This window comes from Balearica regulorum, chromosome 17 (genome assembly GCF_011004875.1).
Source record: "Balearica regulorum gibbericeps isolate bBalReg1 chromosome 17, bBalReg1.pri, whole genome shotgun sequence".
NCBI classification, from domain to species: Eukaryota; Metazoa; Chordata; class Aves; order Gruiformes; family Gruidae; genus Balearica; species Balearica regulorum.
In genome coordinates this window covers 2,975,461-3,001,183 of record NC_046200.1, presented here as the reverse complement: position 1 = coordinate 3,001,183, position 25,723 = coordinate 2,975,461, and the positions used below count along the sequence as shown (strand labels likewise).

Here is a 25,723-nt window from a genome sequence, read left to right as displayed (position 1 = left end):
TCAGCTGTGTCATCAGCAGAAGTGTTGGCTGAGAGCACGCTGACTGATTTCCGCAGGTTCTGTTCCACGCCACCCTACTGCCCTGGTTTAATTCATCTTTGTTTTTCAAGAGTATATGACGCTGCTTTGCTTTTATCTAGTTCCACACTAGTGATAATTCCCAGCTTCTCCAGCAGAGGTTTCCTGTATAGTTCCATAAGAAAGGCCTTGATCAATTAAATCTTTTTATTTGTAGCAGAAATCTGTATCTGTTCTCTGTGAGACTCCGTTTACTCAGCATGCTATTTTTGGTGAGGCAGTGCTGTATCACAGGCATATCTTTCAGCTAACTCTGTTTTAAGCATTTGTTAAAAAAGCATTGCGCACTCAAGAGTGCCAAATAATAGGCCTGTAGATAATGTGGTGGGGGTGCCCCCACCCTAAGAAGTGTACCCCATAAAACTGTAGGAAGAGGGGAAACCTTGTGCTGATTTGAAATGTCTTTTCCCAGGACTTCTAAAAAAAATTACAAGTAATTTGTGTCTCTGATTTCACACCCTTAATGAGGCAGAGTTAGGCAAGGCAGGACTTGTTTACTGGAGATGTTGGTCGTGTTTGAATTGTGTTGCATCCCTCCTGTCCCTCTGCTGTGCTCGGCAGACTGCCGCGCTCTCAAGGCAGGCGTGAGGTGGGAGTCTTGGGAGAAAACTGCTGGGAGGCTTTTAAATATTTTGGGGAACGCAGGCAAACGTCTAGGAGACAGAAAGAATCTGCAAGAGCCACAAAGATCAGTAAAGTGCATGCATGTAGATCCTTCTTTTTTTTTAATCTTTATTGTTTTTACATAAGAAAATACGATTGTGATTAGGCAGTAACGAAACAAAATGCTTGCAGAGTTGGTGCAGGAGGAAGGGACCCCCATGCGAGCAGATGCGCAGGATGAGCTGCGTGGCGGAGCCTGTTGCCTCTGGCCAGCCCGTGGCTGCAGGAGCATAAGAGGAGCTCTCATTTAAGCACCAAGAAGTATGTCGTCCAGCCGGCGAGCAGCAGCGCCCCGACCAGCACGGTGTAACTGAAGAGCACGAAGGCCAGCAGCTCCTTCAGCACCTTGAGGAAGTGGACGGCAAAGGAGTCCGGCATGGTTCTCCCCGGCACTGCGGCAGGTAGAGTCTCTGGGGCTGGCTGCTGCCGTGCTCCTCCTCGATCTGTAAGCAGAGGGACAGGATGAGTCTTTCTGAGCAAGGAGACTGCAGAGCCAAGAGGTGGCTCTGCTGTGGGGAGAAATGGCTGTATTCAGGAGGGTTAATGGCCACCCATCCTTCTAAGAAGGGTGTTAGCGTCAGGTTGGACTTGTGTGTGCTTGTTCAGAGTCCTGTACAGAGTTGCTGAGCTGCACGGCATTGAAAAAGAGTTCACGATCTGATCAAAGTCTCCAAATCAGGACTGGTAACTAAGCAAATGAAACAAAAACACACAGGCAGCAGACACTGTCATGTCAGTAAGGGCCAGAGGTCCTTAAAGAGTCCAGCTGGCTCCTGGTATCTTTCCCCCTGTGTCAGTGGCTGTGCATCCAGGAAGCTTCATGTTCAGAGCGGTCGCTGATGGTGCATTACCAACAGTGTGTTCTGATCAAAGTGGTCAATTCCTCCAAGGAAGCCACCATTAATATTTAATGATATAATTGCATCTAATGGAGATACTGGCACAAACTGAGCCTTTTGTTTAAGAATGATGAAAACTGGGGCTTAAATACGAGTTTGCACAGGCAAATATTTATATCTCACATTAAAATAACCTTTAAATGGGAGACATGGGGTAAGATGCTTTAGAATTTATCTTCAAGCTGTATATTAAAGTCATACTTATCACTTTAGAAGTGATTGCTCATCTGTTAGTTTAATATAAAATCTGAACTCTTTCACAAAAGTTGTTGGCTCCTTAGACTTAAAGCTGTGAAGACCCATCTAAAAAATTCTACCGTCTCTCCAATTTACATGTTCTTTTTTTAATTTTGATCATAACTGTGCCTGATCAAAAGTATCCACACTCTTGGTCAAGCACATAAAGGGAATTTAAAACTAGACTTAAGATAAAACTAACCTAAAAAGATTATTTCTCTTCTAAACAGTCTGAAGCCAGCCAAAGTAAACTGAATTCCCATCCTACCACTTAGGATATTTTTTAAAGAGTTCACTTTTTGGTGTTATTAACAAGTTCAGGCATTTCATTCTAAGCTCAGGCACATGTATACATTATAGGAGCTATTGCATTTTAAAACTAGCTATGGTTTCCCAGTTGTTCAAAGCATTGAAGTTTTCTGTCTATAGGCTTTACATGATTTCTGATTATTTAAAAAGATGTTGATAAAGAAATAAACTGCTTACCCAGGTAGATGATGGGCTCTACTTCGTAAAGTTCCTATTTCTCTCTTGTTTTGTTCCGCAGCTGTCCTTTGAATTTCTGGCTTCTCAACGGTTTGTGCTGTAGTTTGATCCCCTTCTGATTGGCTCATCCGGGAGCCAGGAGTAATGAGGTTGTGTTTGCAGCCCACACGAGGACTAATGCACTAGGTGTGGTCAGGACCAATTATTATATGACATAGCTCCTTTGCGCTCTGTGCAGCACAGCAGTACGGAGCATGCCAAATAGCTCCCCTTCCCCAGAGTGCTTCTGTCAACAGTATTTCCTGAGTTTAAGCACCATGGCTTAGTGTTACCAAGTCAAAACCTGCATTTGTTTAAATGTGGAGGTTTTTCCCTCTAACAAAGGATTGTGTCATCGTACACTTTTTATTCCGCAGTTAACTAGAAGGCTGTTGTGCCTCTTGCTCCGTTCTCTGCGAGCCCTATGCTTGTAGGCCACTCAGGCAGAAGGACCCTTACATACAGCTGGGGATCATCCCAGATCAGCTGCACATTATAGGATGGAACCGTGCGGGCTGAGTTGGGCTCTTTTATCAAAAGGAGTGAGTGTTGAAGACAGCCTAATCGCTGCACTGTCACTAGTTCACTGCTCTAGCTTCACCCTTGCACACCCAAGAACTCTTCCCTACCTTTTAGAGAGCGAGCACTACAACTCTCTTGCAGCAAGGGGGAAGAGGGAGGTAAGCTATATGTTTATTTTTAGCAAAACTGCTTTCTGATAATGTTATATGAAAAGTCAGTCTTTTGAGGTGGAGGTTGGGTGGTGGTTTCTTTTTTTTGCTTGTAAACCAAACCAGACAAATGCAGACAGTAGAGAGAAGGAAGAGTATGTACTGCAAATCAAATCTCTTACCCACAAAGATATTATGATGTAGAAAATGGCCCCTTAATTTAATTAGGTTCTCTTGTTATCAAATTATTACCCGCATGGTCAGCAAGGCCTTAGACAGAAGCAGAACATAATCAAGCTGCTCAGGAAGCCTGTTAAGTAGTAATTGCTCCTCCAGAGAATTGATCAACGTCAAGATGGCTTTTATTTTTTGTTGTTGTTGTTGAATAGTTCCAGGAAGAGACTTTGTCTAGTTTGAGTGTCCACATGGCTCTTGCTTGCTGGTGGTGCAGGCTATAGTCTGCAACAAAATATGCAGCCCTGTTGTTGGTAAATGAGGTTATCAAGTGTCCGGCATAAACTATTGTTGAAAAAAGTTTTGCCTCTAATGTTACTAACAAACACATTTGCTGGTCCAAGTGAAAATGTAAGCAAGCTGTTAAATTGGTGCTCTGTGTAGTTTCCTTTATTCACTTGTGGTGTAGCTTTTACATGTCATGACCTTAGTCCGCAAAAATAGCCTGAGCAGTGCTGTTAATTACCTTGCGATTAGTTAAAATTTTAAGATTAAAAAAAAAAAAAATGTAGCTGGAAATTGTGATAGTACGAAGACCTTCAAGGCCAAGCCAAGGACATTCTGTAAGGATTGCACTGAATCACATTGTTTCTTGTTTTTCTCTGCACAGTAACATCTAATTTTTGATCCAAAGCTATTTCAATTTTATTTTTAAATACTGTGAAATTACCTACTTTAAGGTGGAACTGCAGAAATAATGCAGAGCAGGGCAATCCACGTTTGCTCCTTGCATCGTCAAAGTTACAGCGTATTTTGTTTTTGTAAGACAAGCCTGCAAGTTTCCTACCCACCTGAAGGAAAAGAGTCTCAAATGCTTAATATATATATATTTCTTTAAAAAAAAAAAAAAAAAAAAATCCCACAAATATTTCTGCTGTAGTATGTTAAGTGGCAGAACAGAATGTAATTAGTGCGTAAGCTTAAAGAAAACCATCCAGATGTTAGAAAAATAATTTCAGCGTAAGTAATTCAGTTATCCTGTGGCAGAGGTACAAGGATACAGCTAACGCAGTGCAGGGTTTTAGTTTACTTATTTTTGTATTCTGCAGAGAGAGAGCGAGCATGCAAGCAAATGCTTTAAAAAAAAAAAAGATATCAAATACATTTTTATTTTATTCTAATAAGACAACTGGAGTTAAACAGACAGAGGGGCTCTGTGAAGTGGCTGATTTGGCAGAACTTAGTCTTACAGAACAACACAACAGACCGAAACCCACAGTCATAACTATGACAACTTGGAAAAATGAAGGGGTTTTTTTGGGACATATTATGCAGGGTAACTAAGAGCAGACATGTTTGCTAAGGGGGTGATTTAAGGTGTGGGGGTGGGTTTTGGTTTTTTTTTTTTTTTGTTTTGTTTTAGTTTTTAACTATTTAAAAGTGAAATGCAGTGTGAAAGAGAGCAACCAGTGGTTGCTGTTGAAGGCTGTGAGTGAGTATAGTGACAGTGGCTAGGAGCAAGGGCTGAGCTGCAGCAGCACAGGCTCTGTCGGTAGTCAACTGCACAGGCATAAGCAACAACCTGGGTTTGCCTTCCCAGCCTCTAGCATTTAGCAAGGCTGAGTCGTCTGGAGCCAGAAGCTGCCTCTTGCACACACTGGCTCAGCAACACCAAAGGCCCAGCCACCAAGACCATGGAAAATTCCGTTTTGCAATTTTGAGCTCTAGAACAGCTTGTGGCAGCAAGTACCACAATTTATAAACTGAATGTGGTGTGTGTGTGTGAAAAAAAGTGTCTGTTTTAAACCTGCTGTTTACTGGGTCACTGACATAGCTATTTTTGGCCTGAGTCCCTATGCGGGGAGTGTCTGTGTGTCTTCAAACATAAGCTCTTGACACACTGATGTCATTCATACCCTGGAGTTGCCATCCAGAGTCAGGTGCGTGTACCCAGGACAAACAAGCCACTTCACACCGATCCCTTCAGAGGGCGATTATTGAAGTAAAAGGCTCAAGCATCTCCCTGGTAATTTGGGTGCAGCTGGTTGTCCTCATAGTCAGTGCTATTGATGTGCATCTGGATAGTTCAAGGTTCAGCTGTTGCTGCAGGAAACAATGAATGCCTTGGCCAAAGTGTGCAGGGCAGTGGACCTGCGTGTGGCCTACAGGCAACTAACCATAACAGACAGCTCATTATGGTATAGCACAGGCTAAGCAGGTCCTGCAGGTGCATTATTCTGAGAGCCATAAAGTTTCTGAACCTAAAAAGTGTAGTAAAAAAGTTACTGCTTCCCCTTTACAGCAGTCCTCTTTCCATTGTACGATCAGCTTCCAAGGATGTGAGAAATGCAGCTGCTGTGGCCTGGCCCTTGCTGTTCCCTGTTGATGTGAATGTGCTGAAGCTGGGGGAAACTCAAGTTCCTTGGCTTTCAGAAAGATGAGCAGGAAACTGAACTGTGGGTACAGCAGAGGTGCAGCTGAGTACAGATCTCTGACTGAAAGAGATCCAGGGCACTGATGGACTATATCACACACCAGAAAGACAGACTGGCAATACTGGTATGTTATGAATGGAAGACATCCTGCCACCTCAACATCTTAGGAGGGTAAAAAGAAGTAATTGCATCCCCCACTAAAACTAAACTGAAAGAAACAAAAGAAGCAATTTGCCAAACAGAAGGACCATGGCAAATCCCCACTCCCCAAGTGCTTGTTTGTCAATTCAGACCACGAGCAAGGCTCTCTCTTTCTCCCATTGTTTATTTCATTGTTAGTGCCTTTCACCACTGCTTGTCTACTAGGCAGTTCCACAAACAGTAGGAACACAAGTGCAGAGAGGGAGGAGGGTAACTGCATCATGAGATGGTCTTAATAGAGCTTCTTTCACTGTCGTGTTTCTCTGGCGTTCAAGCAGCCATGCTAGAAGACCAGAAGCTGATGTGGCTGTGTCATACGGGAACTCGCATGTTTACTGTCTCTTGCCACAGATCCTAGAAAGGGGCAGGCTCCAGTTTTTCCATCAAGGATTTGATCCAGCTTGTTCCGTTGATCAGTTTTGTAGTGGCAATGACGTACTCTGTGCCTCCATCTTCCATTTGGGACAGAAATCTCAGTGCCGCTATTTCTGCATATGTCACACCTCCCAGGAAGAACACCAGAGTGACTCGGTTCTCACCGTGTTGACCTGTGTATTTAGAGAAATTTACAGGTTCTCTTAGTTTTATTTTTATGTCTCCTATCCCTCAACTGTCAGTCAAACTCAAAATGACCTAAAACTGAAATAAATATAGCAGCTGAATTAGAGGAGGAACCTATTGGGTGGAATACCAGACTGGGGCCCCAAAATACAGTCTCTGCTCCCAGCTCTGCGGTCTCTTTACAGGATGTGCTTCTGCCTGCCCAGGCTTAATGCTAGGAGCGTGATGCTGACCTCCTTTGTAATGTTACTAAAAGCACAGTGTAAGGTTAGGGTTTATTTTAGTACTCTGATGGGAAGATAAACGAATGTACAACTCTATAGCATTTTCAATGCACACTGTGCTGTGCATTAATAACCAGCCGAGTATGTGAATGAGTTTTAAAGAGCCCAGAAAGCTCTCTGTCAAAAATGGGTTAGGTAGACCTAATACTGCAGTGGGACAGGGAGATGAGACAGACACCTAGACTGCCAGCCCTGATTTCCGATTGCCTCATTCCAGCCTAAACGAGATGTATCTATCTCCCTTTAAAAAAATGGGAAAATAAACCAAAACTTACGCTTTTTCTGAAGGCCAGTAGGTAACTGCTGCCTCTCCTCAAAATGGGGACCCGGCAGCATCTTTAAAACCTCCTCTATGCTCCGCCACCCTGGCCGAGCCAGTAGCTGTGCCAGGCGTACGCTCAGCGGAGCATAGCCACTGTACACATAGGAGATATCATTGGGGTTCTGCAGGAGAGAGCAGAGTGTGAGCAGCAGGTGAGCGCTACTTCATGCTGCAAAGAGCACCAGAGAAATAAAAATAAAAAAAAAAAAGAAAAAAAAGAGATGGTTTTCCTGTTGCACATAATTCTGTATTGTTAGATGTAATGTTCACTGCTGAGGAATTTTTTTACCTGTTCATTAACATCATCCATCCATAGGCGCAAGGTTTTCCTGATCGTTGGGTAGTTATTCCTACCACTTGTCTGAAGTTTCAGGAGTCCAGCCTTTTCTAAGTTGTTTAAGGTCAATACATGTTCGTAGCCATAAGTCTGCAATACAAAGAATTCACCTTTAATACATGTCAATAATCCATAGCCAGAGTTAAAAAAAAAAGAAAAAGGCAAAGATGTTAATTTAAAAGTTTTTTGCTTAAGATCTCTCTAGAGTGTTTCCCATTTAGAGTGTTTAAATCATAATAGTAGAAACTGCAATGATATCAACCTCTGTATCTACATGTTGTAAAACACATATAGGCACTTCATAAGTCACTGCTATCAGCCCAAACAGAAGCCTCAGTGCTCTGTACACACTGGACATCACCACCACCCATGTGTAAGATGTGTCTGTCTAGAATGCAAGTGTTGTAATGCTGAGGCTTGATATGGATTTTCTCAGAAACTTATTGATCCAAAAGTTACAGCCCAACCTGGAGAATCTCTCTTTTATAATGGTCCAGAACCTTCTGCTTCAGTCCACTATTGCATACAGATTGCAAGCAAACGAGACGTAAGATCTTGATTAATGGATGTTTTTGAGCTATGCAGTCTTCAATATAATTATTAACCTATTAAAAAAAACAAACCGTAGGCTGTTATTTAAAGAGCTGTTAAAGTGCCTAGAAGACCTGGAAAGAAAGATCTAGTTTTGCCTAGTATCTCCAAAATAGTAAGAGAGGGTGCAGTTGCTCTCCAGGCAGCTCAAGACCGCCTGTAAACAGTGATCCAGCACTGGTTCCACCTAGCATCTTTCTACAGCATGTCGATCCCACAGTCAACAGCTAGACTTTGTCTGATGCACTGAAAAAACTCTGATTCACAGCCTCGAATCTTTCACTGATCCTTCACAGCACGCAGTGCCCCTGTACAAGTCAGAGCACCCCAGCTCTGTAGACCTGTGTTACAATGACAAGTAACTGAAGCCCACCAAAGCACACAGTACAAGTAAGTACGTTCAGCAATGCATGTCACTTGGGAAAAAAAAAAACACAAATGTGCAAGGAGACATGTGTGAGAGCTCACAACCTTGACCCTGGAAGGAGAAAGACATCATCTAGATCAGATGTTTCCTCTCTAAAAAACCCCAATGGAAAAAACCCTGAGAAATACGTTTGGGGTTTTTTTTGAAGACATAACAGTCACTAATTGTCATTATCTACTTACCTTGTCTGTGTCTATTCCAGACATGAACTCTTGTTCCACTGTTAAATTATCAAAGAAATCTTCAGATGCTTTGGGAAAAGAATGAAAATCAATACAATAGCAACTGACAGCTTATCTTCTACATTTAACATTTCAGCAGAGATGTGCTGGTTGGAGCAAAGCCAGTTTTTGCCAAGCTGAAGGATGTGTATCAAGTTGTCTTGCATCTTGCTATATTTAAATAAGTCAGACAGACTATTCAACCAATACTCACTGGTGATGTCTTTGATGAGTTCTGCAATGGAGGTGTGGTTTGCTAGAGAACTTCTTGCTGCCTGCATGTGTGGCAGCTGTGAGACAAACTGCTTAATCTCTCCAACGGTTTTCGCATGGTGTCTTTCCTAAAGAAATCCGTTGCTTAGGTTAGGTCTTGTTCAGATTAATTGGCCACACACCAACTAGGTAATTTTATCATGAAAAGGTTTTTTACTGTACTCACTGCAACAGTAGATAGTTAGAGATATGCAGCCTTTTAGACACAATACTTTAAATGCTTAAACTAAGGTCATAGCATTACCTGTAACAGCACTTTGATCATTAGAAGAAGCAGGACATAACACAAGAAGATCATTAGACTGGTTTTTTTTTCGTTATACCAGTGTTTTCTCCACCTTTGTCTGGCTTCAGCCGTCGCTATCTGCTCCGCAGTTTCCCTACTAGCACAACTATCTTTTTCATGCAAAGATTAATTACTTTGCTAGCTGCACAAATGCAGCCAGAGATGGGGGACATTTCCCCTCAGAGCAGCAGTGAAAGGGGCTGAGGAACTGGGTTGGCAGGGTCTGCGTACCTCTCAAGCAGAAGCCCACCAGTCACTGTACCTGGCTGTAACAATGTCCCAGGTTTTGAGCAAGGATCTGATGAAGCACAATGCAGACTTCAGCTCTCAGAGCAGTCCAGAGGTCTGTTTGGGCTACTTGCCTCTTGCTGCAACTTGGAATAAAAATAATAATTTGACTCGTATGTGAAGGATTTAAATGGGCAAGTACAGGCAGGAGAGCGATAATGATCAAGCCTGCAATTTAAGAAGTCCTCTGCTGCCAATATGTGGCTGTTTCATTATCACCTATTACCTCCGACAATTTCTTAATTTTCTTTTTTTTTTTAACAACCACTATGAATAATCCGTCTTTAGCACCTTCAGCACTAATACTGCAGTAATAGACGTTTACTAGGAGATGATGCTGAGCACACAGTATTTCAGTTAAGGTACCCCTACCTCATCTTAAATGTGGCAGAATTTAAGAGGTAAAGGAAAAAACAAGGAAATAGAATCGAACAGTGTACCAAGTTCTCTTGAGAACCACCATGAAGTCTGAAAGCAGAGATGGGGATCCCGGTTTCTTTATGAATCATCAACAGGATGTTTTCAAACAAAATCACAAACACACCCCACAGCACTCTCCAGCTTTGTCTAAGGTGACATGTGAGCATAAATTTACAGGTCAAACTTCCTGTAAGACAACAGTCTTTTTCACATTCCTATTGTTTTTTATGCCAGCCATAATACTCTATGAATGTACAATCTGGAGTTTTATTTCTTAAAGTCTTTTCTCTGCATCCTCAGGGAATACAAAAGGAAAAGGACTTTTCAGTTAAGAGGTAACAGCAGCAGCAAAGTGGGTTGATCAGTATGCTAAAATTAACCTTTGGCCTCTTGCAGAGGGAAGCAGCATCTGACTCTTCTGCAGACTGAAGAAAGCAATTCCTATTAAGGGAACTATGGGCTCACATAGCAGAAATGTGGTTTAGGCTAGCTCTGAGACAAGGTTTTAACAGTGAGGACAGGAAAAGCCCCAGAACAGAGGTGTGGGGAGAAGGTAAGAGAGGATCCGCATTGCCACAGGATTCTTAAGAGGAGATTTGACCAACACCTACTCAGAACAGTCAAAGTGGAGCTGATCTCATCCCAGGGCAGGGGAACAAACTGGAGGGGTTTCTGAAGATTACCTGGTTTCTCTCTGGCTGGAAGATTACTCCATGGCAACAGCTTGAGCTGCCAGTCACAGCCCTGCTGAATGCAGACTGTGACTTATCTGACGACAAGAACGCCCAGGGGATGCACAGTCGGATACAGGTCTCACCTCAAAGGCTGCTGAGATGATCTTGGCTTTCTTGCTCAGCACTGACCCCACAGCATTGAAGTTCTTGTCTCGGATTTCAGCATACAGTTCTTCAGCAGAGTTCAGCTGGAGCTTCTTGGGTTCTGTGGGGAGATCTTTCCCACCCTCACCCTGCTTCTTCGGGGCAAACTTCTCAGGAGGGAGTTTCACATAAGCTACCAAATGCAGAGAAATAACCCTTAAAAGGACTGGAACTTCACCACCAGAAGTTAAGATAAACAGGCTGTGGAAACGTGTCCCCTCAGCAGCAAAGCTAATATGCAATTAGTCGTCTGGACGTTTCTGTGTGTTAATTAAGGAGAGTCTCCCAGGGACCCAGAGACCTATACAACCATACGTGGTCAGAACCCGAGTGCTAGCTGCCCCTTGGGGGTTTGGAGGCAGCCTTCCAGCCAGCCTTGAGTACAGCAGGAGGGACTAAAACCCAGAAACGCCTCTCTGGAGTTTTTCTTACTATGTCCTGAAGAGCAGGAGAGCACTCTTGATGGTCTTTCACAAACTGTTCCCGACTCCTCAGCACGGCACGTGAGCCAGGCAGGGTGGAGAGTGAAGGCATAGAGTAACATCTCTGCTCCCACACTACCTGTTCTGTGTCACCCTGTCTGCACCCAGTCAACATCCAAAATATTCCCATTCAATGACCATGTGCTGTACTCAACCTCCCTTCCTAGGCAAAAAGAGAGCCAGAGCTGATCTTGATGGGCTGCAGCTTGGGACTGAACCATCCCTGCACCCAATTCAGGTGATCTGCGCCCACGTCACTGTCATGTAGTGAAGCAGAAACCCACCTGAGACGCTGCAACCTGCTCCAGCATGCTGGAGACCCCCCCCTTGCCCAGCAGTACTCACTGTTCTGAATCCCATAGATTTCATCTATCAGCCCTTCGTATGTCAGCTGCGTAGCTAACGGCGTCAGCAGATCAACGTTGCGGTCCAGCAACAAGAGGGTATCAAAGACGGGAAATATAGAGTTCTGGCTTCCGGGGAACTCGCGCTTCATCCTGATCATCATATTAGCCACGTGCTGAAAATAAATCACGTTGCTCTGGTTATGGTGTGGGCCACGACAGACGGGTCTGACTTCTAGGCCCTACAAGCACACGCTCATGCAAGTATGGGGCGCAGCCCTGTGTAAAGGAAGAGAACGGCAAGAGGTACAAACTGGCTGACAGATGGGGGCAGGACGAGACAAAAAAAAAAATAGTACTACTACTCTGCTGCTCTCTGCAGCTTAGCAAGACAGCGACTGTGGCCAAAGCATTGGTTTCATCTCAAGCTGCTCCCTCATTACAAAAGATAACCATTAAATTGTAGGTTGATCAGAGAGAAGAAAAAAAGGGTGTTATAGGGAGAGAGGAAGAACCTAAGGCACGAGCAGTAGGTTACACATTTCCCTCTTGATTCAGTCCTTCTGATACCAACAGCGCAGCTAAGCATTAAAACTCCACGGAAAGAAGAACTGCTGAAAACACAAAGGCAGTGTACCTGTGAGCAAGGCACATGAAATCAGATAAATCCTCCTGACAGGAAGACTTATGGAACAGCAAAGATTGTTATTTTGGCCAGAGATCACAAAGACCTGATGGCCACGATCCCAATGTTCCAGTATGACAAGAAGGGTCTGTGCCTGGATTCAAAAAGCCCACAGGTGCATTTACGGCAGTTCCAAAGAACAAGATGCAGTTTTTAAGCAGTGACATTTGCCTTACCCTGGCACACTCGCCCTTCCCAAAAATCTGCGGGATTGTTCCGTAGAGAGCCTGCAGTGTCATCAGCCCCTTTGCCGCATGGTACAGACTTGTCTGGTCACTCTCCAGGTAACATTCCTAAACAAGAAGAAGGATTCCTGATAGAAGGTGTGGATCTCACCCAGCTGCTTCCACAGCAGAGTGTGGTCTGTGTGAACAGTTCAGAGGAGACATAGGCTGGGGAAAAAACTGTGGCTGTTGGCAAATACAGACCTTATCTGTACATCAAATCATTTGATCAGACCACACACTAATATTTTTGAACCCCACACGCTACTCCCTGTTCGATGGAGTGAGACAGCCAGAAAGGGACTGCAAAGAGCCTCTTCCCCTAATCGGGCCAATCTGAGAGCACACCACCTCATCACAGCTGCTGACAAGCTGCTGCAAGCCCTGACGCCTCCTCTGAGCTATGCTTAATACGGCAGAGATGGCCAAAGGAACTCTCGAACCTTTCTGTCCCCAGATGCAGCATTCTGAGAAAATAGGATGCACAGCCGGTATGTGACAGCTGTTAATTCTCAGCGCAGCGCAACATAACGCGCAGTATTAACCACTGTACGCAGCTCTTCAGCTGCGTATTGACACAAACTGTGCTGGCTCTTTGTAACGACTAAGTATTTTAAGCCGCAGGAATGCCTGATTTGTGAAAGTAACGCCAGCAGTTAAAGCTGGAGGAACTGAGGCGCAGCTCAGTGTAGTGATGATTCCTTCACCATTTAGTCAGGAAACAGAAGTTCAGGCTCGGTTCAGCACTCGGGACCAAGCCGCTTTTGCTCTGCAAGGCCTTTTCCTGCTGTGCGGGTCACCAACGAACCCTCTGAGAGCCAACACAAAACCACGGCGTTTTTCCTCAAAGATGAGACGAGCGCTTACCTTGAATGTGCTCTCAGACTCCATGGAGAGCAGGTCTCCATCGAAGGGTATCAAGTCCAGGCTGTACTGCTCTCGGTGGATGAAGGACCCCAGCACGCCCTGCTCCTTCAGCCACTGCTCGCAGAGCAGGCTGCGGCGCGGCACAAAGAGGATGTGGAAGTCCCTCTGGGGAGAACGGCCTCTGTCTTCCCTGGAAGAGTCACAGGCAGGAGCACAGCAAACGGTAACTCAGCTGTGCAGGTAACCAGCACAGATCGCAGGCTGGGGAATTTGAGGGAAACAGGAACGCCGCACTGGGTTATTATTGCAGACTTCCCTTCCTAACTTTGTATTTCAGAACATTCTTTACCCGGCGACAAGTGTCCAGACCACAAGTCTGAAACCAGGGCAAGGTGACTTGGTTTTCCTGCAGTTCTCAAAAGGAGGGCCAATCAAAGCGTGACTCATTCCAGCTAATTAGAAGGAACGTGCATCTTAATGAGGAATGCTCCCCTCTGCACTGCCAGCCAAAGTGAACACCCCCCCCTTCTTCTTGAGCCCAGAGAGTGGCCACGGTGCAGTTTTGGTGTCTGCACGTAGTTCCTCCTTTTGAGCCCAGACGTGACGCACCACACGGCAGTTTCAGGCCAAACCTGTCCCCTCCTTGGGCGACAGCCTGCCCGGCTCCCCAGGAGACCCACGAGTCGACCCCTCGCAGCCGCCGCTTTCCCCCGCTGTACCTGAGCACGTTGTCCGTAATGATGTCCATCAGCTCGAGCTTGGGCCTGACGAAGAAGATGATGTTCTTGACGTCAGCCTGGGGCAGGCGGCCCGGCTTGAGCGTAAACATCTTTTCCACCTCATGTTCCTACGCGGAGGCGAGGACGTCAGTTAACCGCGGGGAGCTCCGGTGACAAGGCCCCGGCAGCAGAGGGACCGCCGCCGCCGCTCCCCCCCCCCCCCGGCCCCGCCGCCCCGTTTACCTTCAGGAGCGAGTACTGCGCGATCAGCCCGAAGGGCCCGGTCAGGTACTCGTCCCAGACGATGGCCTGCGGGAAGGGACAGACGCGTCACGCCGGGCCCCGCCGGACGCCCCCCCCCCCACCCCCCCGCCGCCCCCGCGCACCTTGGAGCCCGCGCACTTGTCCAGGAACTCGCGGAGCTCCCTGCGCCCCGCCTCGCGCAGCGCCGTCAGGTTGACGCGCCCCGAGCTCAGGTGCGCCGCCATCGCTCTCCCGTGACGCCGGCGGTCACCTGGCCCTCGCCACGTGACGGCCGAGGCGGAGCCGCGCGGCGGGCCGGCGGCACAGCGCCCCCTGGCGGGCCCCAACCCCCTTCTCTGCTGGTGACGCCAGCAAGGGCCCGTTACCGAGAGCCTGCTGCGGGAAGGGCTCCCGGGAGGCCTCACTACACCAGCCCGCAACGCTCCCAACGTCTGTCTGTTTATCTCCAGGGCACGTTTGTCCCCTCACAGAACAGTAAGATACAAAACACAACTTTTTATTTTTCCAAAATATAACTTTAATATATATATATGCATATATACACACACACACACCACGCACACGCTATATAGAAGCTGAAAGAAGGAAAAAAAAAAAAAAAAAAAAAGGGAAAAAACCCAAAGAAAACAACAAAAAAGGATGTCCCAGAACCTGGTTTAGGTGTGTCTCAAAACGGCCGCAGCAGCTCCGTTTCTTACCTGCTTCACGATTTCATGTTTCACGCTGTCAGCAAACCGCAACCCCGAGCTCACGTTCACTGAGCAAAATCACAATCAAAGGAGTAAATGAAGATAAAAAGGAAATATTTCTCAACTCAGTCCAGTGTCAAAAAAACCCTTAAAAATCTAAATGTACAAATTCAGCCTTAAAACGGTTTAGTGCAAATATGAAAATTAACAGCATAATTTTAAGGTATTTAAATAAGCTTTAATATAACTATAGTGCTTCGTTCCTATACACGTTTTCCCATCAATAGATGCAACAGCACGGGGGACATTTCTTGTTAAGAGCTGGGACAAACCCAGAACCTGGGAAGAAATAGCATAAAGTCATTTGTTAAATCATTTATTTATATTTCACTTAAGTTTATTACGGGAGATAGGGTATTTATTAGCAGAGGAGCAAAATATTTATCGAATTAAATTACTGATTCTGGAGTGGATGGGCAAGGGGAATGGGAGCGAGGGGGGTCAAGAAACACTGTCCCTTTTCCTGACATTCAAGCACACACAAATGCTGGTGGTATAAATCGTCCGACGAGGGCGGGCAGTCAGTCTATCCTCCCAGCTGCGTGTTGCGTTAGAAGGTCTCGTCGTCATTGCAGTCGGCCGTCCAGTGCCCGAACATCTCGCAGGTATCACAGTAGGGACGTTCCTCTCTCCTGCTGCCGTGGTAGGCTGAGTGGGGCGGCTCCTCCAGCATCTGTGCCTGGGTCGGACAGTCTTCAGTGTCGTGAAGGTCGAAGCAGCCACAGATGTCACAGAAGAGACGAGGTTTCTTCTTTGACAGGCTTTCTTCCTCACTGCAAGATCAGCACCGGCACAAGTCAAGCAGGGCACTTCTCCTTCGTAAAGGAGAAAGAGCCCGCTTCCCTGCCCTGCACGATAACCTCTCTCATAATTACTGGAACTGAGGAAACACCAGGGTGGTCAACAAAAATATAATAAAAAATAATATTACAAAACCCCTTCTGAAGATCTGCCAACATCTTGACTACCTTGGAGCACCCCCATAATCCCTTATACTGTAATGCTTACTAAACAAACTGCTCTGTGTAAATATTTGCACAAATACAGACATTATTTAAAAAAGAAACACATGTAAACTAGTTTCTCTTTTCCCTGGAGAGAAGAGATCAAACAAGTTTTAGTTCTAGGTCTCTGGACTGGATCTCCACATCTCAATGCAACTACCAGCCTCTGAAGAGCAAAGACTCGTCTACTTCATTTGGAAAGTCTGACAACAAATATGTTATGATACATCAATGTTTGTGATCTGTAACTACAGAGGACCATTTTGCACCACCAGATATACTGCAGTAACGGACCTAAAAAGAAGGCTTGGATTCTATCACCCTAAGATTCAAGGGAAAGCTGCCTTTGCCCTTCCTGACAGCTGAAATGGGGCTCTTGCGTCACGCAGCTGACAGAACTGACTGCTACCAGCAGTCCCTAAAACACAAGCCAAAAGTTTCCTTCAGGATTTATACCTGTCATAGTTATTTATCTCCTCTTCATTGCCATTGAGGGCTGCTTCACACATTCTTTGTATTTTCAAGTTTAATTCTTCGTTTCTTCTTTGCAGATCTACTATCACTGAATTCAGGAAGTCAATCTATGACAGTCAAGAATAAGGACAGTCAGCAGGTTGAGAACTTCAGGGAAAACAAGCAACAAAGGAATAGCCCTCAAAATGACACGTGCGGATCTGCACTAACGCTTGCCACTGGATCGCTGTGGCACAGAGAGCGCCCATGGACACAGAGAACAAGGGATAGGAACATCCCAAAGGGCCTCTGAGCCCCTCGGTGCAATTTCTGTCTAGTTCTGCCCAGCCAACACGCCTGAGACGTCGGTGAGTCTCAACCCACCACTAACAGATCGAGTTCTTTTCCTAATGTTACATTTTGAACATAAATCCAGTTGTGTAATTCTGATCAGAACAGCGTCCCTGTTCCTCTGAGGCTGCAGCTCTAGAGGATGCTCTCAGAGTCACCCTGGAGGGGTAGCGGGACAGTGCAGGGCACCTGGACGGCATCTCCCAGAGCTAGTTTGAGCCACAGAGATCAGTAGGCCAGCACTGCAGCAGCACTGCTGAGTGTAATCAAGTAACACTTGGCAAATTAACATAGCAAATAAAAGAAAGGAAGCCAAGAAGTGGAACAAACCTCGTGCTGATTGGAAGGAAGTGTTGCCATCAGCAGATGAATTCAAGGAGACAGAAAAAACAGAAGAAAATCAGTGGTTATGTTAGTTACATGACCTCTGATCTCTGTACAGACTAGGAAGGACTTCTTTTAATCAACGCGACTGACATCAGTGATGTAACAAGGACTTTTACAATGTGCAGAAGGTGCTTCTATTCTAACCATGTTTCCTAGGCATTTGTTGTCACAGGCTGCCTGTTGCACGGCAGCGCTTCACACGTTCGTTGCGATTATCATACTGATGCAGTTTTTCCTAAATCTGTTACCAAGCACGTGCTGAGTAACTTCCTTGCCCCATTGCTGCCAACCCTTGTTCTGAGTAAAGTTCCGCGGTTACGAAGCGGCAAAGATCAACATTTCCAACTGCAGCAGCTTAGGAGCAGCACGTGAGCTCAGGCAGCCCCTTTCCCCATGATGGCAAGCAGCACAGATTTGGGTGGGCCACACTTTATTCCTCGTTTGCATCCAAGAAACCTCTGGAAAGAAAAGCACGGAGCAGTTTATGAGCATGCTCTGCTGGGCTGTACCTCACCAACAGGCTGCAGGTCAGAACTTGCCACCTCCACTTTCCTGCTTGCTCCCTCATGCTCCAATAACCTGAACTATTTCTCCAGTATCACTCAGCACTTGATTCTTAATATTTCTGTCAGTAATATTTCCCTTCAGAAACAGGCGGTTACAAGATAAATCTGCCCGTTATAATCCTGATCTACAAAATCTGATAGGAACTGTCTTTGGAAAAGTATTTCATTCTGCCTACGGACACACTGCTCGTTTAGCATGCTGATGTTTCAGATCAAATACCTGCTTCTCTTTTGCAATTTCATCTTGAAGTAGATTAGCAGCAATGTCACCTTAAAAACAAAAAAAGAAACCAAAGTATAAGTATCCAGTGATCTAAATTATGAAACGTACAAGGGCTTAGGCAGAGACTGCAACAACACAGAAGCCTCCAGTCTCCAGAACATCTTATTCTCCTGCTTTCTAATCACCCAGTATAATCTTCAGCCAGGGTGACTTCTGGGGGGAATTTTTTCACAACTGCATTACAGAAACATATTCAATATTGCACATACCTTATTAAAATACAAAAAACCGTATGTATGAGTAACAGCTGAAGTTCATAAATCTGCAAGGGAATGCTCCTCTGTTGCAGTGACAAGACTATAGGGGTACAAAGCTTAAGAAGCTCAGCATAAGGTCAGCATGAGTGTCTAGAAAACAGGATTCCCAGTTCTGTGCTCAAGTAGGTAGTTTTGTTATGCTACTTTGTGGCTACAGCAAGGAAAACCGAAATCAGTCTGAGAGAGGCTCTTGCACAGAAGCCACAGCACGACCAGGATCAAGCTTTACGGCTTATGCACATGTTTCATTTCAAGTCTGACCTGTGTCCTACACCAGGAAAGTCACAGGTCTCTGGAGGTTCCGTTAGTTCAACCTCCTTTAACTGTCTGGTTAATAGTGGCAGAATTCTGTAAGATTAAAGCTCAGGGCAGAGAGGCATTCTCTTTTACCTGAGGAGCCAGTTACAGTTACAGGCTGTTCGTTGTTTTCCTTGAGTTTTTGCTCCAAGTTCTTCACCTTTTCCTCAAGTTTCAACTTATCAGACTCCAGTGACTTAACCACCGACTGCAAGGTTTTTGCAGAAGCGTTTTCTCCACGGAGCACTGTGATCTGTAAGAAGTATTTAAGAATGCTTAGACCTTCCAGAATGAAGTCAGAGCACCAAGGCAACATCCTTAGCGATAAGGGCTAAATAGCCACCAAAAATACACGCCAGAAGTCACCTCGGTAGGCACAGATATCTGAAGATTTAATTCGAAGGTTTAACTATGCTAAATGAACGAAGAAAAAGAATTAGCCGAGTCTTCAGTAGCAAACATACAAAGCCCTATGCTTCTAGCCGTGAGTTAATCTGAAATTAAGCAGCATCCCACTGCTCTTCATTTACCTCATTTCTGAGTTTTTCCAGTTCCTCATCTTTTTGTGTGATCAAGGCACTAGTAACACTGATGGATTTTTGTAAAGATGCTCTCTCTTCATCGATTTCTTTTTTTAATGTTGATTCTCTAAAAGAAAACCAAATACAACCAGAAATCACCTAAAGAACAGATTATTGTAGTTGCCTAAAGAAGTTTAAATTAATTTCAAGTATTAGACTACTGTAAGAAGTGGTTCTTAAAAAGCAAATTTCAGTTCTGTACTTGACTAAGACTTTATATACGTATAAACATTTCAGATGTTACAACTGTGGAAACAAAGCAAAAAGTTTACCTAGGTAGCACATGCCAGAATCTGCATATCATCGTATCCATTTGAATTTAAAGAAACAAATTAATAAACTGGGGAGATACAGGATAAACAAACATGTTGCACAAAACCTAACTTGAGAGTTTTGTTACTTTTTGAAAATTATTAACGAGCAACAAAACATACATGCAAAGCTCATTATACACGTTGTCATGCAAAGCGCTGATGATGCTGGAAATATCAGCTGGTCCTCACTAATTTCCGTAACATCGTTATTTCCTGAAACACGTACTTTGAGAGTTTCTGGGCCTTTAACAACTACTGTTTCAGCACAAAACCACATGGGATTTGTTTGACTTTGTGGAAAAAGGGGTAAAAAGAAATCCTAGAGAGCAGGCACCAAACCCTTCTGTGTCCAGTTTTCCCAGCCTTTTCAGCTGATCTAACAAGAGAGTTCTGCCCACAAATCCTGCCCTGACAGTGATCTTAAGGTATCATAGCTATGACATCCTCCCACTGATGCCAACGGATCTTCCTGAGAGGTCACACAATACACACAGACGAGTAATTGTCCTGTAAGGAACTTCTGTAGCAATAGTCTTCACAAGTGGAAAGGTTTTTGTTTAAAAAAAAAATAGAAAAAAGAAAAAGATTGGTACTCCAAAAATGTATGTTCACTTATCTAGAAGAGAAACTTGCTTTTCAGTGAGCAGTGAGCTGCTTCTCTTCTTACTAGCCAAGAGCGCTGAAGCCACACTAGGCTACCTGAATGCGTACCCACTGCACAAAAAGCATGGAGTAGCCAATACTTCAAAGATACCAAATGACATAATGACTTCATTTAGGTAACTGAACAAAACTACGCTTTGTTAGGACTGTTCAAGAGCAGAATGCGTCCTTGCGTGACGATGCTCAGTAGGTAGGGGATAGCTATTCAGGTCAAATGGAAAAGTTTTCGTATCTACAGTTAGTGAGAGCCATGATACCCAGACCAAGAAATACAACAAATCTCACTGACTCAAGATAAATGGGAAACTCAACAACGAGAGCACAATTAACGCAATTCTTTCATTGTTAAGATTATACTCAGGAATGGAAGCAGCAAGTGGAGAATCTGGGGTTTAGAAAAACTGATGCAGCTACCAAACAGGAACCAAAAGGTTGGGTTTGGTTTTGGTATATTTTTTACAATGAGAGAATTAATATAAGCAGAAACACAACAAATCGCAGACGGCACGATCTTGCCTTCAAATACAAGTGATACTCCTGTTACAAAAACCACAAGGGCAACGACATTCAATAGATCTCTTCACCGATACTGATTCAGCACAGCACTAAAAGCATGACAGCAATCTCTGTTCTTCAGCAGGATTACCCACACGCTCTAGCCTAACCCATGTTTTAAAACACTTTGCTGAATCAGATCAAAGGTGCAGGATGGTGGTGTGGGAAAGAAAAGTGCCACCAACATGTGGGACGCTGCTCACAGAGCACAACTGCCCTCTTCAATCGACTGAGCTGCAAATCCAGCGTTTACCTAAGGCAGGGGAAATGGGGAAGTACTCCTGGAAATCGCTGCTCACAAGCTCTCCTGTGTACCTGTGACTTCGCCTGGGCTCCCCTCTGCTGTACGCTCAGGTGTAGAAGGGCAGGTGGAAACCCCAGTGACTCGTCTCATGCTCAAGAGCTTATTCTTTAGCCAACAGTTCCACTTTTTGGTCAGATCTTCATTTTAGAGATCAAGACCAAACAAATGCTTTTTGTACAAATATGGTTAACTTGCCGTTTATTGGGCTTGGCTTCAACCACCGCAAGCATTTCGGTGGTTGAAGAAGGCAAAGAGTTTGTGAGCATATAAATATATATTTGCAAATCCAACATAGGAGTCTAGAATACTGTAACACAAGGGGAGAGAAACGAGAGAAGAGAGGAGAGAAAACAAGAGGGGGAAAAAAGGGTCCCTGTGCTGTGGCGTTGTTTTTTTCTTTCACAGGGCAGTCTCTCCAGGAACCACGCTCTACAGCTCCTGCTGGAGGCCCGCTAAAATGCTGAAACTGGAAAAACTACACATACAGTAGGTGTATGTCACTACTTACTTATACGTAAGTGTGGATCACAGTTCACTTCCAGCATCAACTGAGAGTCTACCCCACTGATGCTCTCAGCTTCAGTATCGTTTGTAGTATGATTCATATGAGAGATAGTAAACGTAAGGAGCATATGTTGAATGCAAAATAACTACATAGAGAAAACTTGCAAGAAAAATCTTGTGGAAAGTATTTATTTTATCGGGGCGGGGGGGGGGGGAAATCTGGTGAACTTAAACATTTTCCCATTTTGGACAATTCAAGTCCAAAATATCTGCTTGCCAGCAGGGATTTAAAAAATAATATATATAAAAAATTACTTTGTCATTTCACATGCCATTTTAAAATTTCACTTTCTTGAGGTTAAACCACATTTGTGGAAGTCTTGGGAGAGAGAGGTTTTTGTTTTAACATAAAAAAAATAACCCAGATTCTTCCCTTACTACAAAAATAAGAAATTCTAAGAGTGAAGCAAATACCTTAAAGTGTTACTGGGCAAGCTTTAAAAATGCAAGATAACAAGAACCACATGTTAGAAACATGGAGTAGAAATGCAAAATACTGTAAGGAAGAACTAAATTTGCACCTAGGGGCTTTTTTGTTTTGGTAAAAATATAGACTATTTTTTTATATATATATATATATATATATATTGCTGAGTATTTTACAAAACAAAAGCAAGACACCAAGGGACAAAGGCAGCCAAAATATGTACAACAACTTTACTTTAAAAAAAATAAATAATTATTTATTGTAACGTGGATAGACTTTCTTGAGTCTTACCATTAAAGACACACAGATATAGCAAAGGAAGCAAGGGTAGGAAAGGGAAGAGAGAGGAATGAAATGAGTATCGATAAATAGCGCAAGCTCAAAGACAGTAAGACAGTTAGCAACCCACAACGAACCTAGTGAGCTGAAGTAACATAGAAACCCCTTAGATTCATAAATATCAAACTCCTGCCACTCCTAGCCGGACTCTGTCATAGAGGGAATTGCTAAAATAGAGGAAGAGAAGTCCTGTGGGTGGAAGGAAGGCAGGAAAACAACTACTAGAGGTTTGACCTAATTGAAATAAAAAGATGCCTCTGTTTCAGTATCTCAAATTCTCAAGACAAAAGGAAGAAATCATCGCTCATCTCATCACCAACTTCAGTGGAATTTGGGAATTTAGAGAGACTCTTTTTTATTTAATTAGCTCTTCATTCAGCCTAACTTTTTGGATTGCAAATAATGTCACATATGCTGGCGTACTTTAACCCCCAGTGGCCTGCTTCAGCAAGGTTGACTGTTTCTGTGACTTGTTTTACCTTTCCTATTGGAGTTTATTCAACACTGTTGAGAAATGTCATTAAGCCAAACTTGGGCATCTCAATGTAAGCAACTGAAGGTGAAGTAATGTTAAAACTCACTGTAATGATTTCACAGTTATCTAGGTTATTTCAGGCAGCTCAGAGTAAAAACCAAAGGAGGAAAATCAGAGCTACACACCTTGCATTTTAGAATTTACTACAGAATTTGTCTTTTAATATGTATGCTATGAAATTGCTGGGAAGTACTGAATGAATTTTGGGTTCCCACTCCCTCCTTCCTTTCCTCAGGTAACTTTTAAACATGTTTTAAAACATGTTAAATAACAGGCTGCAAACAGCATTCTAAGCTGTCAGCAGCACTAATATTGTCCTTTTCCCTCCCTTCCTCCACATCAAACATGCTGGAGATGATCCTCAGTTGGTGTAAACATAGTAATTATTGTGGATGACAAATTGCCTTTACACCAGCTAAAGATCTCTCTCCTTGTCTTCTCCTTCACTTCATCATTAAAAAACCAACTTAGACTTGTGCTATTCTGTGCAGCTAAAAGCTGAGTGATCCAGTTCACCAGGATGGTTAGAGCTGCCTCTCTGCATAACCACTGACCAAACTCCTGCGCTCTCTGAGGAAGCTTTGGCTTGTGCGATACCCCGCTGTCCGTTAGAAGAGCATGAGCTATAACACAGTATGTATGACCCGCCTCCCAAATAACACGTTATTAGGGAACAGAAAAAGGGATCGGTGTGTAATGCTGAGCAGCTAAGGATGTGCGTAGATACCAAAGTGCCACTCACTGTTCTTCGTTGTGACCATTATAAATTCAGGAAATGTAGCAGGGGTTTGTTTGTTTTTCCTGGAACAGACTTGGTGTCATGGAGAGCTGCATCTTTTTCTAAGGATTTATATAACTGCTTTTGAAAAGCCCACATTTTCCTAAAGACATTGTGGCACTTAGCCAATGAGCTTTCCATGCATATATTGCAGAAAGACAGTAAATTTTGTAACTTGGGACCATTTATTGAACAGCACAGTTTACAAATGGATGCCCCAGTCACCCAGGACAAATCTCCTGGTATTTAAAACAGTGCTGAATGAACTGCAATAACTACTGCCACAATGAACTCAATATCCCAAAACTGTGAGAACAATCCATTCAAGGCTGAATAACTGCTGCTTTTCTTTCTTTTTTTTAAATAACAACCCTTAGCATCACTGTATTTTTCCATTATTCCTTAAGAACTTGACAGGTCGGGATCTGTATACATGCATATTTATCAGACTGATTGACAATCCAATATTCCAGAGCAGACTAAAACCAATCACTAAACTGGTTACTGAAAATGAAGAAAACTACTGTAACGCAAGAAGTGCGTAACTAAAGAGGAAATGGTAAATATCCCTTCTTAACATGTTCTTTTATTAATACAATTACATTTCCTTCTCACTTTTAATAAAGAAAGAAGGGGGAAGATATAATCCGTAAGCCAATCTGTGTAACAACCTCAGGACTTTTAACTATGATACAATAGAAAATAACAACTTTTTCTTATTCTTAGCACTGTTTTTGTATTACATTTTCTGAAGTTTTCTGTAGGACTGTATAGTTAATTGCGCATCAGATAAAACAACTTACCTCTTTTTCATCTCTAATAACTGGTTATTGAGTACTGATCTCTCCTCTTCCAGCTAAAACACAAGTACAAAAAAATTACAGTTAATACACTAAGGGTTGTCTCCTTAGTATAACATATCAGATCATCATTATCATCAAACATGGGAGAGGCTACAGAGCCCAAAAATCCTCAAAGTAATCAATTTTCTACTAGGACAACACATGCACACAAACACAAATTGTTCAGTGACCAAGAACATTAGTGAGTGAGGGGCTATTACTGCTTTCAGTAGTATTTTCACGTTCTGTGCGCACAAGAGAGGCGAGAGGTTAGTATTGCCTTATGCAATATTTCCGAGCCCTGCGCATACCAAAGAGGACCGTAAGCCTTTGTGCGCCTATTAAGTTTAGCCCAGTATTGGTGAATTACTGGATTTGCCGTTGTTCTGACCTGGATAATTGTACTGCTGATCCGTGTTTGTTACTGTACCGTATTTAGAGATAAATTATTGATCCTAAAGCTGCTGGTCTGGTGTCTGTTACTGTATCTTGAACCTGTAAGTTGGCAGGGCCACCTTGAGCCCTTACAACTGAAAATATTGTTGCTGCAGGTTCTCAGGGTCCAAACTGACAGACCCACCTAAGTTTAGGAAAAGCAAAACCAACCAACCATCATTTGTACAACAACAAAACTGAAGATACACTGGGGTAACTGAGAAAGTTAAAAATTAAGTATTTTTCAGACCAGTTAATTATTTTTCACCATCTCCTCCTTTACTCAATGGCCAAAGTCAGCAATTACTGCCCTACAGAACTGCTTGGAGCAGCAACTACCAGTGCCTTGACTTGAACACAATCTGCATTTAGAGATTTCACAAGCTTTCTGGGTTCATCCACAAAGTTAGCAAGACATGCCTTTATAACAGAAACCCCAGAGCCCCGGGTACAACAGGAAATAGTCTCTTACTGACTAAATAATTTCAGCACTTTGCAGACATTCAGGTTTGGCACAGGCACGAAAAGCGGTAAGCAAGTTACAATGAGAAGGAAGCTGGTCTGCCAGCCTCCAAGGCTACGTTAAATGCAGCTCACCTAGATAAACTGTCTCCTCCAGATTTTCTGACAACTTAACCTTCTCCTGTCATGTACTACAGCATTGTCAAGCCTTACATATTTAA

At 43.7% G+C, this 25,723-nt stretch overlaps 3 protein-coding genes across 14 annotated transcripts in view; all 3 read right to left on the bottom strand.

The window, feature by feature from the left end:
- Positions 1–807: 807 nt before the first annotated feature.
- LOC142604229 (uncharacterized) lies at positions 808–3,232 on the bottom strand. The gene is made up of 2 exons (XM_075769455.1): positions 2,364–3,232; positions 808–1,184 (listed from the first exon to the last, which is right to left on the bottom strand). The coding sequence occupies exon 2, from the start codon at positions 1,117–1,119 to the stop codon at positions 985–987; it is 135 nt and encodes a 44-aa protein (XP_075625570.1). The 5' UTR covers positions 1,120–1,184; positions 2,364–3,232; the 3' UTR covers positions 808–984.
- Positions 3,233–5,991: 2,759 nt separating this feature from the next.
- Positions 5,992–14,602, bottom strand: VPS33A (VPS33A core subunit of CORVET and HOPS complexes). 3 transcript variants are annotated; one of them, XM_075769352.1, is made up of 13 exons: positions 14,479–14,602; positions 14,336–14,401; positions 14,093–14,220; positions 13,374–13,563; positions 12,459–12,575; positions 11,599–11,773; positions 10,711–10,904; positions 8,841–8,967; positions 8,588–8,655; positions 7,855–7,992; positions 7,340–7,477; positions 7,004–7,172; positions 5,992–6,431 (listed from the first exon to the last, which is right to left on the bottom strand). In XM_075769352.1, exons 1-13 carry the CDS (start codon positions 14,578–14,580, stop codon positions 6,238–6,240), a joined length of 1,806 nt encoding a protein of 601 aa, XP_075625467.1. In that variant the 5' UTR covers positions 14,581–14,602; the 3' UTR covers positions 5,992–6,237. The 3 variants fall into 3 exon arrangements, 2 of the variants coding, with proteins under 2 accessions (XP_075625467.1, XP_075625468.1); XM_075769353.1 differs by lacking the exon at positions 7,855–7,992 and having other exon boundaries at positions 14,479–14,584; XR_012838094.1 differs by lacking the exons at positions 5,992–6,431; positions 7,004–7,172; positions 7,340–7,477; positions 7,855–7,992; positions 8,588–8,655 and adding an exon at positions 9,448–9,559 and having other exon boundaries at positions 14,479–14,584.
- An 806-nt stretch (positions 14,603–15,408) lies between these two features.
- Positions 15,409–25,723, bottom strand: part of CLIP1 (CAP-Gly domain containing linker protein 1) — a 72,067-nt gene continuing 61,752 nt past the window's right edge. For 9 of the 10 annotated variants that reach the window (XM_075769661.1, XM_075769667.1, XM_075769666.1 and 6 more), the window contains 6 exons: positions 24,567–24,619; positions 19,234–19,351; positions 18,797–18,956; positions 18,087–18,136; positions 16,566–16,690; positions 15,409–15,878 (listed from right to left, as the gene is read on the bottom strand). In XM_075769661.1, the coding sequence (XP_075625776.1) occupies positions 15,656–15,878; positions 16,566–16,690; positions 18,087–18,136; positions 18,797–18,956; positions 19,234–19,351; positions 24,567–24,619 (729 nt within the window). In that variant the 3' untranslated portion in view covers positions 15,409–15,655. The remainder of the gene's footprint in view (positions 15,879–16,565; positions 16,691–18,086; positions 18,137–18,796; positions 18,957–19,233; positions 19,352–24,566; positions 24,620–25,723) is intronic. The other variant, XM_075769671.1, reaches the window with a different exon arrangement.

What these genes read in the sequence shown, in the direction of transcription:
- LOC142604229 (XM_075769455.1), bottom strand. Translation starts at nt 1,119, where the DNA reads ATGCCGGACTCCTTTGCCGTCCACTTCCTCAAGGTGCTGAAGGAGCTG.
- VPS33A (XM_075769352.1), bottom strand. Translation starts at nt 14,580, where the DNA reads ATGGCGGCGCACCTGAGCTCGGGGCGCGTCAACCTGACGGCGCTGCGC. An exon ending in ACAAGTGCGCGGGCTCCAAG is followed by an intron (nt 14,402 to 14,478) that starts GTGCGCGGGGGC and finishes CCCTTCCCGCAG; the next exon opens with GCCATCGTCTGGGACGAGTA. An exon ending in CGCAGTACTCGCTCCTGAAG is followed by an intron (nt 14,221 to 14,335) that starts GTAAACGGGGCG and finishes GCCTCCGCGTAG; the next exon opens with GAACATGAGGTGGAAAAGAT.